At 34.3% G+C, this 14,615-nt stretch overlaps 1 protein-coding gene across 1 annotated transcript in view; it reads left to right on the top strand.

Moving 5' to 3' along the window:
* MRPS9 (mitochondrial ribosomal protein S9) overlaps positions 1 to 14,615 on the top strand; it is a 66,143-nt gene that overhangs the window by 18,950 nt on the left and 32,578 nt on the right. The window contains exons 6-10 of the mRNA XM_031506188.3: positions 5,042 to 5,124; positions 7,832 to 7,907; positions 10,565 to 10,733; positions 12,148 to 12,256; positions 13,069 to 13,238. Of these exons, the coding sequence (XP_031362048.2) occupies positions 5,042 to 5,124; positions 7,832 to 7,907; positions 10,565 to 10,733; positions 12,148 to 12,256; positions 13,069 to 13,238 (607 nt within the window). The remainder of the gene's footprint in view (positions 1 to 5,041; positions 5,125 to 7,831; positions 7,908 to 10,564; positions 10,734 to 12,147; positions 12,257 to 13,068; positions 13,239 to 14,615) is intronic.

A 14,615-nucleotide genomic window follows, 5' to 3' on the forward strand; every position in this document is an offset into this window, starting at 1 on the left:
AGCCCGAGGCAGCCCGAGGACCCCTGCTGTTCATTTAAATAGGTATGTCAAATCTGCCTCGAAACGCCGCTGGTTTGATCTGTGGTAATATTTGTGAGGGTTCCATATGGACTTGAGCCCCCTGCAGTGCTAAGAAATAATGTACAACGCTTCATGGTGCAGACGCAAATTTTCTCTGAAAAGGGATGCAATGCTGCGTTTTAGCTGTCGGAGAGGATGATGGAGCTGACGCGCTAGGCCTGTCAACTTGTTACACGGATGGGTTGCACGCAGCAAGGCTGTGGAAAATCTGTGCCTTTTAACTTTTCTACTTAATCACGGTTGTAGCATTGCCTTTAGACTGTATGCTACATTAATTCTCTTCCTGCCTTCTGCCTTTCATCCCAAGTTTCACGGAAAAAAGTAAAGCATGCAGGTCTTGTAGAGGAGCCTTATCAAACAGCTGTCATCTGACAAGCCATTTGCATTTGTTTTGGCTGAAACAGAGCAACCCAAGGGCAAGATGTTTTGTTGCATTCCATCATAATGAAGAAATTACAAATTTTACAAGGAGCACAAGTTTATTTTTAGCTCTTCCTAGCAGTTAGAGTATGCAAGCTTGCCTTGGAAATCTCTGAAAGTATAGTGCGTGTTTTGTTTCTAAGAGTGTGGCAACCACCTTCAAACAAATGGCCTTGACAAATGCATTTTTCATTAGTATAGGATACTTGAGTGTTCTTCAACTCTTCCTGAATATTTTCATTAAATAGGCTTATATCAATGTAAATCCATTAAGTGAGATTTAACAGGGTTTTTTTCTGAGTTGGCCAAATGAAAGGCAAAATCTGCATGGAATTCCCAACATTGTTTTAACCCCTTATTAAACTAATGTGTATTTAAAAAAATGTATTCCTAAGTCTCAAAGCTAATTAATTTGTCCAGAAGAGTTGTATGTTAATACAGCCTAGTGTAAGTAATCAATCCGATTTGAAGATGCCTTTTAAATTGCTACATTAAATCTAATAAACAGGATAAACATATTATTTAGCTTACACTTTTATGCTATTAATTGCTACATAAACTCATGTGGAACTTGAGTTTTGTTACCTGTTAGTTGTTATATAACTGGCCAGTGTTATTCTTTAGTTAGTGATTATAAAAAATACTGTCCACTTACGGAAAAACAACTATCTTTGTATGTATTATAATTGCCAATTTAAATGTTTCTCTTTCAGTGTGAAATGAGCTATCATACAAGATATTTGTTACGTGCATTATTGTTTTTGTTCTGCTTGTTGAATAAAGTTTAGCTGTAGGGAAAAGAACAATTTATTTTTCTTCTGATACACAAAAGACTGTTTATTGCATGAAACACCATTTTGCAAATGTTTGATAGTGTATTTGATGATTTCACTTAAAAGTTTTTTTAGAATAATAACATTTTTGTAATGTGCAGAACAAGACAAAATGGTACCTTCATACCATTGTGCACAGGAAAATAGTAATTCCATGTAATCATGCTTCTTGTATATTTTTTAGAAATATCAGGGCTTATGGATTGAGGTAAATACTCTAACAATTGAGCATTTTAACTCTCAAAAATATTCCAAAACTTAAAACCAAAGTGTATACCGAACTCAAAACACAAGAAAAAAAGTAAAGTGCAAACTGAGGTAAAATGTGAGCTCTGCAGCATATCTTAACTATAATGTTTATAGAATTTTTTACCCATAAAAATCTCTTTTAGGGATTCATTTGCTGATTTTTTTCCCATTTTTAATGTAGAGTAAAATAATTTTTTATTATTTTAAGTGTCCTGTAGAGATCTGAAGTTTGATCTCTATTAGAAATGGAAGCATTTCAGTACATAGTCAGTCTTGTAAAATCAGCTATTTTGATTGTGTAATAGCTGAGTTTACAAGACACACAGATGTGTACAGTCATGAATTGGACTATTGAATCCTCAAGTGATTAGTAAAATCTTCACCTGCCAGCTTTGAAAAAGCAAGTGTGTCTTCAGAAGCTTTCTTTAGCTGTTGGGGAGTGAAGATTTGTCAGATAAATTATTGGGCATTACATGTGATTCCTGATTTTCCAAAGGCTCATCCACATTACTTCACACGTGAGTGGTTCTTTCAGTCTGTTGGCTTTATCTCTATACAGAGATAAGATACATGCATCAATTTTTAAGTACTTCACACCAAAATTTTATAAGAGTTGCAAGTCCACTTTCATTGCCAGAAATATGTAGGAAATTATATTTAACATTTCTCTTACACTTGGAATTACTTCAAAATGTTGCTTGACTTCATCTCCCATGTAAAGGGTTCTTTGTCTGAATAGATATGATTGCTGTAATTTAACTAGAACAGTTTAAAGATATAATTTTAATTCTTAAAAGTGCATGTTCTTAAAACTTAAACAGGCTGTGGAGTGTTGGTGTTCTTTGGGATTACCTAGGGAGGGTCTTCAGGCAAATTTTATTGTTGCTGCTGTTCTTAACCTTTTTGTCATTGTAACTGACAATTAATTTCTGAGGCTAGAAAGTGGTGGATGGTAACCCATATCTCATTTTATTTGCCTGTGTTTATCAGTTGTTTCCAAATATGACAAAATCCTTAAAGTCTTCTTCTAACTTGTTTCATGTTAGTTGAAAGTACTTGAATTGCTATTTAGAAGCTATTCTGACTGTAGTCAGTCTGTCTTAAGGTCACATCTGTGATTGCCTCCCTGTGTCCTTTTTAAAGGAACTGTGTTGTAGCTGTGTTGAGCTCCTGTTCATGTATTTTTGCTGACCATACTGCTAAATAAATATGTATGTCAGAATGTATTGGAAGAGGAGGGGTGTTTGTGAGGAGGCAGACAGGAGACTGCTTTTGCAGGTAGAGTGGTGACACCCTCTGTCTTTGAAGGCAAGAGGTAAGTCAAGAGTAGCAGTAAGGTGAAAAGCGTCCATACACATTTATAAGACCTAATAAACCAGTACATCTTCTAAGCATCTGGTATCAAAGTATCATCTTTGTGCCTGGCTTGACTTCTTCCAAATGCAGAAACTCATGGAGCTCATCAGTTTCAATCTCTGACTGTTCCAGCTGAACTCTCCCCAGCTTGTTGAGGGACAGGCACAGCACTCATTCCCTGTCTCTTCCCCTCACTCTGTGGTCCCAAGCAGAAGCTTCCATACTCATTCTTTACCTTGTCTTAACTACAGATACCTAAAAATTGCTTGGTGCAGGCATACCTCATGCTCTCTGACCCAAACTGTGTCTGCTTTTAATGTATAGGAAATAATTTTTGAAGCCTAATGGTCAGCTCTGAATGAAGTTGTTAAGATTACTAGAGTGATGTGGCATAAATCTTGCCCACAGTAGTAATACTGTATCTTGTTTCCTTAGAGGGCTACGGTTATATTTGTGAGGTTTGGAAATACTTGAAAATAGGATTTCAGCTCTTTTATGTAATGTTGCCTGTGTCTGAGGATAAGTAAACTTTTTTTAAGTTGAAATTATTTTTTCCTAGCTCCTATCTGATACAGTTACCCCACAAAAGATAAAGTATTTCTGAAAGGATAACTACTACTGTAATATATGAATTCTTATGCTGTCTCAAAAGTGAAGGATTTTGTACCTCAAGATTTTAGCTGTGGAATTATTTAAAAAATATTTTGTTCCACTGTGCCATTAAAAATGTAATCAGTGACCTGCGTCAGCGATTTAAGTAATTTGTCCCTATTTAAATGCTTTGAGTACAGCTCAGATAACAATCTGTTCTTTGTTCATACATTTTAAGTACAAATATTTTTAGTGTTATGTGCAGGTGTATTTTATATTAGTGAAAAAAGCTTGAACAGTAGGTGTTTATTACTAAGCAAGGGGCTTCTATTCTGTGGTTATTTTTAAGCTGTTGCAGATATTTTACTGCATCCTGTTATAAATCCCAGTTTTATGTTAAGAACAAGTATTTCATTAGTTAATATCTGACAGCACAGAGCTGTCTCATGTTTCTTCCTTTACTGTTTCTTTGTAAGTAATACAAATAAAAATGCTCAAACCGTTGTTTCTTGTCCCCACAAATTCTTACACTGTTGTTTCTCTGTAGTATTTGCTGAAACTCATACTAGTATGGTATAGAAAAGTGACTATAAGCTTTCTATTTCACTCCTAAATGAAAGTAAATTATTTGACATAGAAGTACTTAGTTGTAGTACAACTCTCCTGTTGTTTCAATATAATTTATAATTATTTCTCCAAATACTCCTATTTACCTTTGCATTTGGATCACTGTTGTAATTAAGAGTATTAGGGGTTATATTTTAGAACAAGTAGTATTTATAAGTTTCTGATCTGAAAAAAACCCTAAAAATACTTTATTTAAAATGTGTTTCTTCTGTAATATTTTTATTCTGATTTTTTTAGTGTTTTCCCCCCTTTTTTTTTCTTGAAGTACTAAATCACTGTCACACCATTGTTTGAAAATAATAACATAGCTAAGAATTTTGAGAAAACTATTTTAAAATACTGTAAATCCAGAGTAAGTCCCATCTGCACACAGTGGAAAGAACAGAAATTCTTACTATGGTAAATGTGCAAACTTCTGTCCATGTAGACATGTCAGGGTAAGAAATTGTGACTGATACAGACCACCAGTAAATCTGACACTTCTACATATACAAAAATCCTAACTAAATGAAATTAAATATCTCTTAAACCTTGTCAGTATTTTGAGGAAGTCAAACAATATGTGAATGTAGTGATGAAATTATTGTGCAGTGTGTTTTGGAGTTGCATTCATTATACAAATGTATGATGTTGTTGTCTTTCTGTATACAGTTGAGATTTTTTTTTAACAAGCATATGTAAGAAGGCAAAAAACACTGCTGCAGAATTCAAAATCAGTAATTTTGAACTGCACATGATTTTTTTTTTGTCAGAGCTCTGCTTGTTTTCTGACCTCTGTATTTTATGTTTGAAGAGTAAAACCATTTAAACATGCATTTTCAGTAGCAAAATTTAAATATTAAATGAAAAAATCTATTTAAATACTTCTTCCATATACATTTAAGGAAACATATGAAAAGCTGCTGAGTGTTCAGAAACATCAAGACCAACTGATAGCTCAAGACCTTCCTCTACAAAAGGAAAAACGGTAAGCTTCCAATTAGAAGGAATATTGGTAGTAGTTTTCTTGATGTGCTCTCATATTCTGTTTTGGCATTTCTGGTAGTTCCCCATGCTACCTGCCTTCTATTTCACAAACAGATTTTCCGGCTTTTGCTCTATTCCTTGTGTAATATGTGTATGGTAATTTCATCTTGAAAAGTTTTACCAGATATGTGTGGAGCACTCACTTCTCATTGTTAGAAGTGACATTTCTATTTCTCATACTCTTTAAACTCTCTCTGCTCTTTTCAATATTCTTTGCTTTATAAAAGTTCTGAAGTGTGATATGAAAATAAACAAAAAATATCCAGAATTCCATTTCTGTATGGAACATATGTATATTCATATATATGAATGTTTTCTCTTCTTGTATGAAACATATGTATATTCATATATATTAATTAATACATATATAAAACATGTATTCTGTATGAATTTTCTAATTATGTCTTTTATTAAAACATTTTGAAAAAAAGAGGTAAACTTTTTATAAAAAAACAAGGGATTTTAAAGTACCAACTACATTGTTCCTGCTTTTAAAATCTCAAGATCTAAGGTTGAGCTCTTTAAAAATCTTTAATTGCAGTTCTTGAATATTTTAACTTACCAATATTTAAATTTAAGATCCTCAAAATACTTAATTTCACTATTTTTCTTCTAATGGCTTTGAACAGAAATCATCAAAACTTAGTAATTTTACAAAAGCTCATTTGGCTGGATTTCTTTGATTATCGCCACTATTAGTAATTGAATTTAGGGTCTCTTTTTTTCTGTTTAACTTCTCTGGTCAAGCTCTTCATCTAGTTAGCCACTGGACAGAAAAGCTCCATGTCATCCAGAAGCTATGGGAAATCTACAATTGTTGGTTTCTAAGTGTGCCCAGTCAGGATATGCTTTTAAGTGCTGTTTGACTGTAGTCTTGATTTTTTTGATATTTCTTGCAAGGATTTTATATTAGAAAATGAGTTAAGCAAGTGTTAAAAAGCAATGGCTGCAGCTAGGAAGTTTTGGTTTAGGCATTTACTGCTTTTTGGTATAGTTACTTTTTTTGCAGTCCCAAGTTGTTTTTATCTTTGTTCTTGCTGTGCTTTTTCTAGCCAAATGTATGCATTACTCCAGGAGCACATCGTGTTGGTTTGTCACTTCTTCATTTCAGCCATTTGTTTTTTATGTTATGAAGAGAATGGATTAATTTGCTGAGATTATTTCAATTTCTTAAATAACAGAAGTTTGTGTTTCTTCATGATATAAATAGCATTCTGTGACCCACAGAATGTTGCATTATAGATTTGTGTTAGGTTCTGAGCAGACAAGAGAACAAATGAGTTTAGTTTCTTGCTGCATCCTGCTGAGAAATAGCCTGACTCCTTACAGAGCTCAGCCAGTGGATTTACTGATGTGAAAAACAACCTAAAGCTAGCCAGAGATGAAAGGTTTTTTCCCTGTTAGGTTTGTAACACTCGGAGAATTTAAAGAATTTTTGATACTTCTCACTCTGGATATGGTACTTCCTCTGAGATTAGTCTGGATAGGATAATTTATCTCCTAAGTATAGGTAGAGGGTTGGTGGGAAGGGTTGTTTTTTGGTTTGAGAGGCATGGAGTTTGCTGGGATTTTTTCCCCAGAAAATAATCTATTGTGAATACATTCTGTAATACTAACTGTAGGGTTAGGACCTGATCTGAACTACTTCAAGTTTTTAGCTTTTCAGATGCAAGAATTTTTTTCCAGCTTCAATGGAAGTAGCAAGTAACAATACATAAATGCAAGTATATACTTGAGTCTGTCAGGATTGGAAGCTTTTTAAAATTAAAATCTGCATTGTCTCTAAATCCTTTCTCATGTCCTGACTCAGAAAAACATTAATATGCATGCTTGAGAAGTAGTACTCCTTAAAAACACCTTCAGAAGGAGTGTTTTACTGAATCACAGCTTCCTTCATGCTGCTGAAAGGAGCATGTTTCTAAAAAACCTGAGCATTTAAGAAGCTAGTTACATGTTTGCCTTAAATTTACTTTATAATGTTTTATTTTTATTGCTGTTTGTTGGTCACTTCATATCATATATATTTACTTCAAACATTGGGTTTTCTTTGCCTTAGCATCTCTGTATGAGGCTGTTCTCTTAGAAATCTCTGCTTTTGCTATCACCAGTGCAGTCACTCTGCTGAGCAGCTCAAGATTAGCCAGTAGATAGAACACAGGGTGTCACTGCTACATTAGTACTTTGAGTATGCTTACTGCTAGTGCTGTTCTTTATATTGATTAGAAAAGAACAGTGGCAAAAGAATTTGATATTAACACTCTGCCTTTGATTTTGCTATGTGCTGCTAATATACCAAATTTTTCTGGCAGTAGGCTTTTAAAAGTAAGTTGTAAGTTGTGGGGAAGATCACTTTCTATTACAGTATTATTCTATTTCAATCTCTGACTTCAGTAATATAAATAATGCATAGCTGATACTCATAATGCTCATATGGTTAATTCAATACATGAAGTTACCATACCTTTCAAAAGGCATATCTTTTTAAATCAACATAGGCTTTCTCATGTTTTCTATAGGAATGTGAACTGCATTCATTTGTAATGGAAAATGTATTTCTGAATGAAGACTGACTGTATGTATGGTCTTTTGTGATGTAACTCTAATTGCATGGTTAATTAAAGGAAGAATATATATGATATTTTAAACAGAAACCTGGCTGGCAGCAGATGGCTGACTAAGATTGAATTGGAAGAAATGTTGTTAGAAAAAGTGTCAGATGATGATGTAAGTAATTAATCTTCCCAGTCTCAAGGAGGTTTGTATCTTAAAAATATGGACTCTGGGTATGTTTTTGGATACTGGACAAGAGCACCTCGAAGGAGGTGCTCTTCAAAAGAGTTTTCTGTCTTCTGATTAAGTCTGCAAAGACAGTTCACAGCACTGTCACATTTATGTTGTTTTGAGGTGACTTGTGTTGATATTTTTTATCTAGCACAATACAGAACTCTTAAGAACTGTCCATTGTTATTAACATAATTTAGTTTTTCTCCTGGCAACATTGTGAGACCTAGGGCACTCATTCCTTGTTACTGAATTATGTGGTCAGGAATTGGTTATAAGAATTTATTATAGAAATAAGTAGTCATTGATTGTAGCTACAGTTGAAAAATAGGGCTAGAACTGCTGTTACTAATTGCAGAGAAGGGATAAATATTCAACATGGGGAAATACAATGGATTTGTACAATAGTAAACTTGCACAGAGTTAAGTTATTTAATGTTAAGGATGACATTGTAATGATACAAAAATCACAGAGGGCTTACTAGAAATAAGGAGTCCTTCTTCTTAGTGATTGACTAAAAAATCAAATAACAGAAACAAGACACAAAGCTGTACAGATCTGTGGTTTGATACAGATATCTCCTGTTACATTCTCCTTGGTATGAGTATGGTGCAAGAGAGGAGAATTTTTCAGTTTCCTCAGTGTCTGAAAACTGTATCACTCTGTAGGTTTGGAGTTGTCCTTTACATTTATCTCTGGGGATAAGACTATACATCCTAATAGTCATACACTTTTTTCTCACTCAGAGCTTTTTCCTACACTCCTCTGAAAAGTACTGGATTTTGTAACAGCAGGTTTAGTCTATGTGGCCAGTTTATGGAAGCTTGAATATGACAGTACCAGAGAATGTAACTCTATTTGAACATTCCAAGTTTTCTCACCTAGAAGCAGTGTTCCTCAATCTTGTCCATCCTGTGAACAACAGCTTTGCAAAAATAGCATAACAGCAGCAAACATGCCCTTTGCTCAGTTGTCATCTGGAGCAGTGGCATGTGATGGCTTCCTTGTGTGTGGGGGATGTAAAAAAGTCTCGAGCAGATTGTGGTCCATAAGCATAAGTTAGAAGTAGTTGTTGTAAATTCTCCATCCTGATAATACCCAGGAGACTTACTCTACTTTACTTGCAGTAGAAGCCATGAAGACTTCAGTATTTTCAGTAGCTATTGCATTTGGAATGGCTATTTTTCCTCTCCAAGTGCCAGGTCTTGTATAACCAAACAGCTTGGTGTTCTTCACTGCTTGGTTTAGTACATTCTGTACATTACTCCACTTTACATCTATAAATGTACATTGCAATAAACTTAAAAAACACCAAAACCTACACTAAACTCTTCTATATACTGGCCTCTCCAATGTAAGACCACAAAGCCTGAGTCTGTGGTGAAATACATTGTTTAAATATATTTGAAATGTCTCAGTATAAGCTTCCAGTCTTTCCTGCTCAAATTCTTACCTTTTGCCACTGATGTTTACATTATTAAACAAAATCAGAGCTATTGATTTTTCTTTTGCACTCTCCAAGTGAAAACTTGGAGAGTGCAAGTTCTACTTCTATAGTATCTATAATTTCTATGTTTTTATTTGCATATTTCTGCTCATCAAAGGCTTTATCACAAATCTGTGTCATATTTTAGGAAAAAGTAGTTTCCAAGTGATGTCAAAATTCCAGGGATTATTATTAAGTTACAAGAAAAGTAGTAATTTGGTGCTAGAGAAGACTGGTAAGAGAGTATAATAATATATAATAATTTTATAAAAATAAAAGAGTACAATAGCTGCTTGTAAGTAAAAAAACCTTCAAAAATCAAGCTAAGATATCTATATGAAAAATCAATTTTTGATGGTATAATACCTTTATATCTGGTGACAGGTGTCTGGAGCTCCTGCCAGTAACACTTGGTAACAGGACATCCCCACTTTTTGCACAAATGGGTTAACACACTGGTGTATAATCACATGTTGAAGAACTTTGGAGGGAGGTATAAGGGGGAAGGAGAACCACACAGTAGCAAAGGATAATTTATTTCAAGAGGTTGCCCTTTAAGTCAAGTATCTCTTGAATTTTTAAATACCTTGATTGTTCAGTTTTAAAGGAAATCATAAACATTAAAGTAACTCAACTTGAACAGCCAAAGATAGGCATTTTTTGTATATGTTATGAAATATAATAATTTATGAGATTCAGTTCAGTGAAATAAAATTATTTCCAAATCAATGAATATCCTGACTTATTAAAAAGTAGGTGAAAATCTGTTCCTATTTTAATAAAACAGTAGAAGAATTAAGGCATCCCCCAATGTGTTTTTTTTTTTTTTCAATGAGATGAACTTCATTCTAATATTCATTCATTTATTAAAAAGGAGTTGGTTATACTTTGGAGTAAAGTTTCACTGTTTTCTGAAGAAAGAACTAGATGTCTTTAGTCACACAGAAATGATGCAACTGCATGCTGTTCTTAAATCAGCATGTAGGTGCAAAAGTGTCATCTTGTCAGAAATCATCAATAAAAGAAGTAGGAAAGATCCATTAAATAAAAATAGAAAGTTTTCACAAATGCAATTACACTTACATACTTTAATTAAGTCTTGTTGTCTTACAGTATTCAAGATTTATTAAACTCTTACAAAAATTGGTAGCATTGCCATGTGCTGACATTGAGGAGGAGTATATACAGAAGTTTTCCAAAGAAGTTCCTGTGCAGTTGCAGAAGGTGATTATTGAGCCCTTGCAGCATGATGAGCGAGGAGTGGCCTTCAGCACTGGAGAAGGTAATCATTTCAAGTTGATTTGTAACAATGTAGACTTTTTCCTCTTCACACTGCTTTCTTATAGTATGTAAAACACTGCTGAAAGTGTCACTAGTTCATTTTATATGCTCATATATATGTATACTGCATGTATAGCTGTTAGTGATGTTATGGAATGCCAAGGACTGGTCAGAAAGTACAAGTTTTTGGCCCAAATGTCTATAATCTGGTTTTTATATGTATTTCTATACAGTGATAACTCTGTAGAGAGGACCCCATTGGGTTACAGGTTGTAGGATACAAAATGATTTTTGGGCAGAGCTAACTGATGAACATACAGAGTGGAGGACTGCACAAACAATTATATTAATAGTTCCATTGATGTAACAGTTGTTGTTGCTTAGTATAAAAATGTCATGCTTAGACTAGTGAGTAACCTTTATCATGACTTTTGTAGGTAATCCAGCAAAGGGGAGCTTTGAAGATGCAAGGAATAAATAGCAAGGCATTTGGATATTTACAAACACATAGGAAAATGTGAAGAGGAAATTTCTAAATATGGGACAGATGGATAATGGAATGTTGATAATTCATACTGAGATTAAGGGGATGTTAGACAAAAGCCATGAGAGTCTCTGTACCTTCTAAACACAGGCTGTTACGCTTTCATTGGAGAGACACACAGTTGGAAAGCAATACAGGATATAGGATATGAGTGATTACATAGAAAAAAATGTGACGACAACAACATGTATAGAAAAGGCTGATGATTTTCTGGACAAACCATGTGTGCACACACTTTATGCTGTACATTTAAGAGGAATCATAGAGATGATGGGTATTATGCAGCAAGCAGCAGATGATAATAAGAACAAAGGTCACAGAATTTGAGGGGCAGAATGGCTAGAGAGCTGCTTTGCCTGGGTTGTCTTCAAGATTACATGACAACAAAGATGTGAGAGCAGTAAACCATTATTTAATTTGCACTGGTTTTCAGTAGTATCTTCAGAACAGTAGTAAATTATGAGGATGAGCATGTAGTAGTAATGAGTAGTTTGATGAGCATGCAATCTATGTGATTTAAGAAAAGCCACAAGGTTTAATAAGTTCAAAACTAGTCTTCTTTGTGCCCCATCACCTCCAAAATGAAAAAGAATGTCTTACTTGTTTCATAATTCCTTTATCAGAATGATTGCTTCCTTTGAGCTGAAGGAGATTGGTTTCCCAACACACACTTCTCCCCCACTTAACAGACATTGCTTGAAATATATTGAAAGATAGTTGTTCTTTCTTTGCATTTTTTTTTCGTACCTCGGCCTGTAAAACCAAACAGCTGGCACTGTATGAATGTGATGAGATTTGTTTAACTACTTGGGCACTTGAAGTTCTGAGGAATATTGAAGCCTCAAAAAAGATTTGATTTAATTCCTTTAAGGTAAAAGAAAAACTGCCAGAGCTACTGCAGTAGTTTATGACAATGGGACTGGAAAAATTACAGTGAATGGAGTAGACATTTTACATTACTTCCCAGTGCTGCAGGACAGGTGAGAGCACTATGAAATGCTGTATTTTACTGTAATTAAATTATTCCAGCAAAAGTATTGCCATACAGTTATGTGTTGATGCTATGTTGATTCTATGTTCTTGTCTCTGTATAACTATCTATTTCATAAAAATGTGTCTTACATTTCTTCCTATTTTTCAGGAGTTTACTGATATGCAAACCTTGATGTTCCTTGCCTCACCTTTTCTGAAGGGATGCAAAAACTAAGAGTACAGACTGTTTTAATAGTTCAAATTTTAGTCCCCTTAGGGCTTGAAATTTTTCTAAAAATAAATAATAAACATTATCTTTAAATGTTTCACAAGAGATTTGCAAATTGCATGCATGTGTATGCAGTATGCATGCAGTATGCAGTAACATTGTGGAAGCAAACAAGGTGAGGCTTTTGATGTAAAACTTCAGATTTTGGAGGATGCGCACAGTCTGATATAGAGAAGACTTCTCATTAGGCTGACATAAAGTTTCTATTCTTAATGTGATTTTATATTGTGATTTTTAAGCTCAACATTAAAGGGAAAGGTTCTCAGTTTCAATATCCAGAGCTGATGGATCTTGGCTTCCTTAGAGTAGTGGAATAAAAGTAGTTGTAAAACTGAGTGTACATACCACTGGCAGTTGGAATATGTTCCTAGCTGCTAATTTCCTATTGATTTGAATGAGATATGAATGCTTTTCTAGGCCTCTGCCCAAAAGTTAACTATATTTTTGTATAGACAATGATAAGAAATTTGTATAGCATAGAACTTTATGCACATGAATTTTCAAATTTTTCTTTTTTTTTTTTTTCCCTAGGGAACAGTTATTGTTCCCTTTCCAGTTTCTTGGCAGAATTGGAAAACATGATATGGTTTGCACAGTCTCTGGTGGAGGAAGATCTGCACAGGCTGGTGCAATACGTTTAGCCTCTGCAAAAGCCTTAAGGAGTTTTGTGACAGAAAAGGAGGTGGAATTCATGAGGCAAGGTAGGAATTGAAATTATTTCCATGTTTCATAATGTGTTTCTGGTAATTAACAGAATTAATACAAGGATCATTAATGATCAGATTTGAGTAAGTAATCCCAGTGAAACCTTATGTATTGTATGAAAGGGATGTGCATTGATTTATAGACTGTTTTCACTTGTTTCCTAGCATCCTTTGTGTACATATTGGATGATTCTCAAGCATTTTTCCATCCATTCATGACCTCTTTTAGGTCTTTTAACCAGCTTATATTGCCTCAACATAGAATCACAAAACATGAATGTGTGTTCACTACTAAATAAATCTGCATCAAACATTAGTGAGCTGTAAGATACCGAGACTGAGTTTTGGTTTATTTCATTGATCGCATCTTGTTCATGTTTTAAAAAATGTTGTTCTCCAACATAAACGCTGGAGGGTTGGCTTTGAAGAGAGAGTAAAGAGCAATGTTGGCTTTGAAGAAAGAGTAATTTGCAACATACTGCATGCAACTAGTCAAACCGAGGGAGCTTCTTTCCTCTTTTGCACCATTTAGTGTTTACAAGTTACCTAGGATAAGATAGAATTTATTTAGATAACTGCAGGATTTGATGCTTCTCAGTGATGAGATATCTGTGCTGTTTCAGCAAAAGTAGAATTATGAATGGTGAGCTTTTAACTATGCTCTTTCTGGACTAGTAGCAAGAATACCTGCCTGTATGAGTGGCAGAACAGCTGTGATTTTTTTCACTCTCTTGCCAGCCATGAAGCAAAACCTGTGTTCATACTTTGCAACAAGTTTCTTTGACTGTACCTTTTCAACACTGGCAATATAACTTGCTAGGAAAACCCTTGTAAATAATTATAATGAGTTTGGTATCTTTACTGAGATCAGGTAATTGTGAACATGTTTGGGACATTACCAAATACACTTTAAAATATATATATAAATGTATTTGTACTTAGATATAAATATGCCACATAACAGTGGTCTTCAGAATGGGGAATGAGCATCTGATCCATCGGGATTCAGTAAGAATGTGCTGTATATAATTCAAAAGTGAATAAATACATATATTGGGGGGTACATGCTCAAAAATACTGTTAGGACTGCATGATCAAAAAAGTTTAGAGACCACTGCTTTCAGGCCCTAATCAATATGGGTAGATAAGAAACATTGGGTGGTTATTTTAGTGGTGTATAAAGGAAAGTATGAATGAAGTTCAGTTACTAAAGAAGTTAAAATGTTAGAGGATCTGATGATACTCATTTCAGTATTTTGTTAGCCCTCTAAATCACGCAGATCATACTGTTAGTGGAAGTCATGCTCACACATAGCATACCTGTAATATTAAATAGTAGCAGTAAATAAATGGGTGCTTTTCTGTGTTTTTTAG

The sequence above is a fragment of the Lonchura striata genome, chromosome 1 (genome assembly GCF_050655825.1).
Source record: "Lonchura striata isolate lonStrDom1 chromosome 1, ASM5065582v1, whole genome shotgun sequence".
Classification (NCBI taxonomy): Eukaryota; Metazoa; Chordata; class Aves; order Passeriformes; family Estrildidae; genus Lonchura; species Lonchura striata.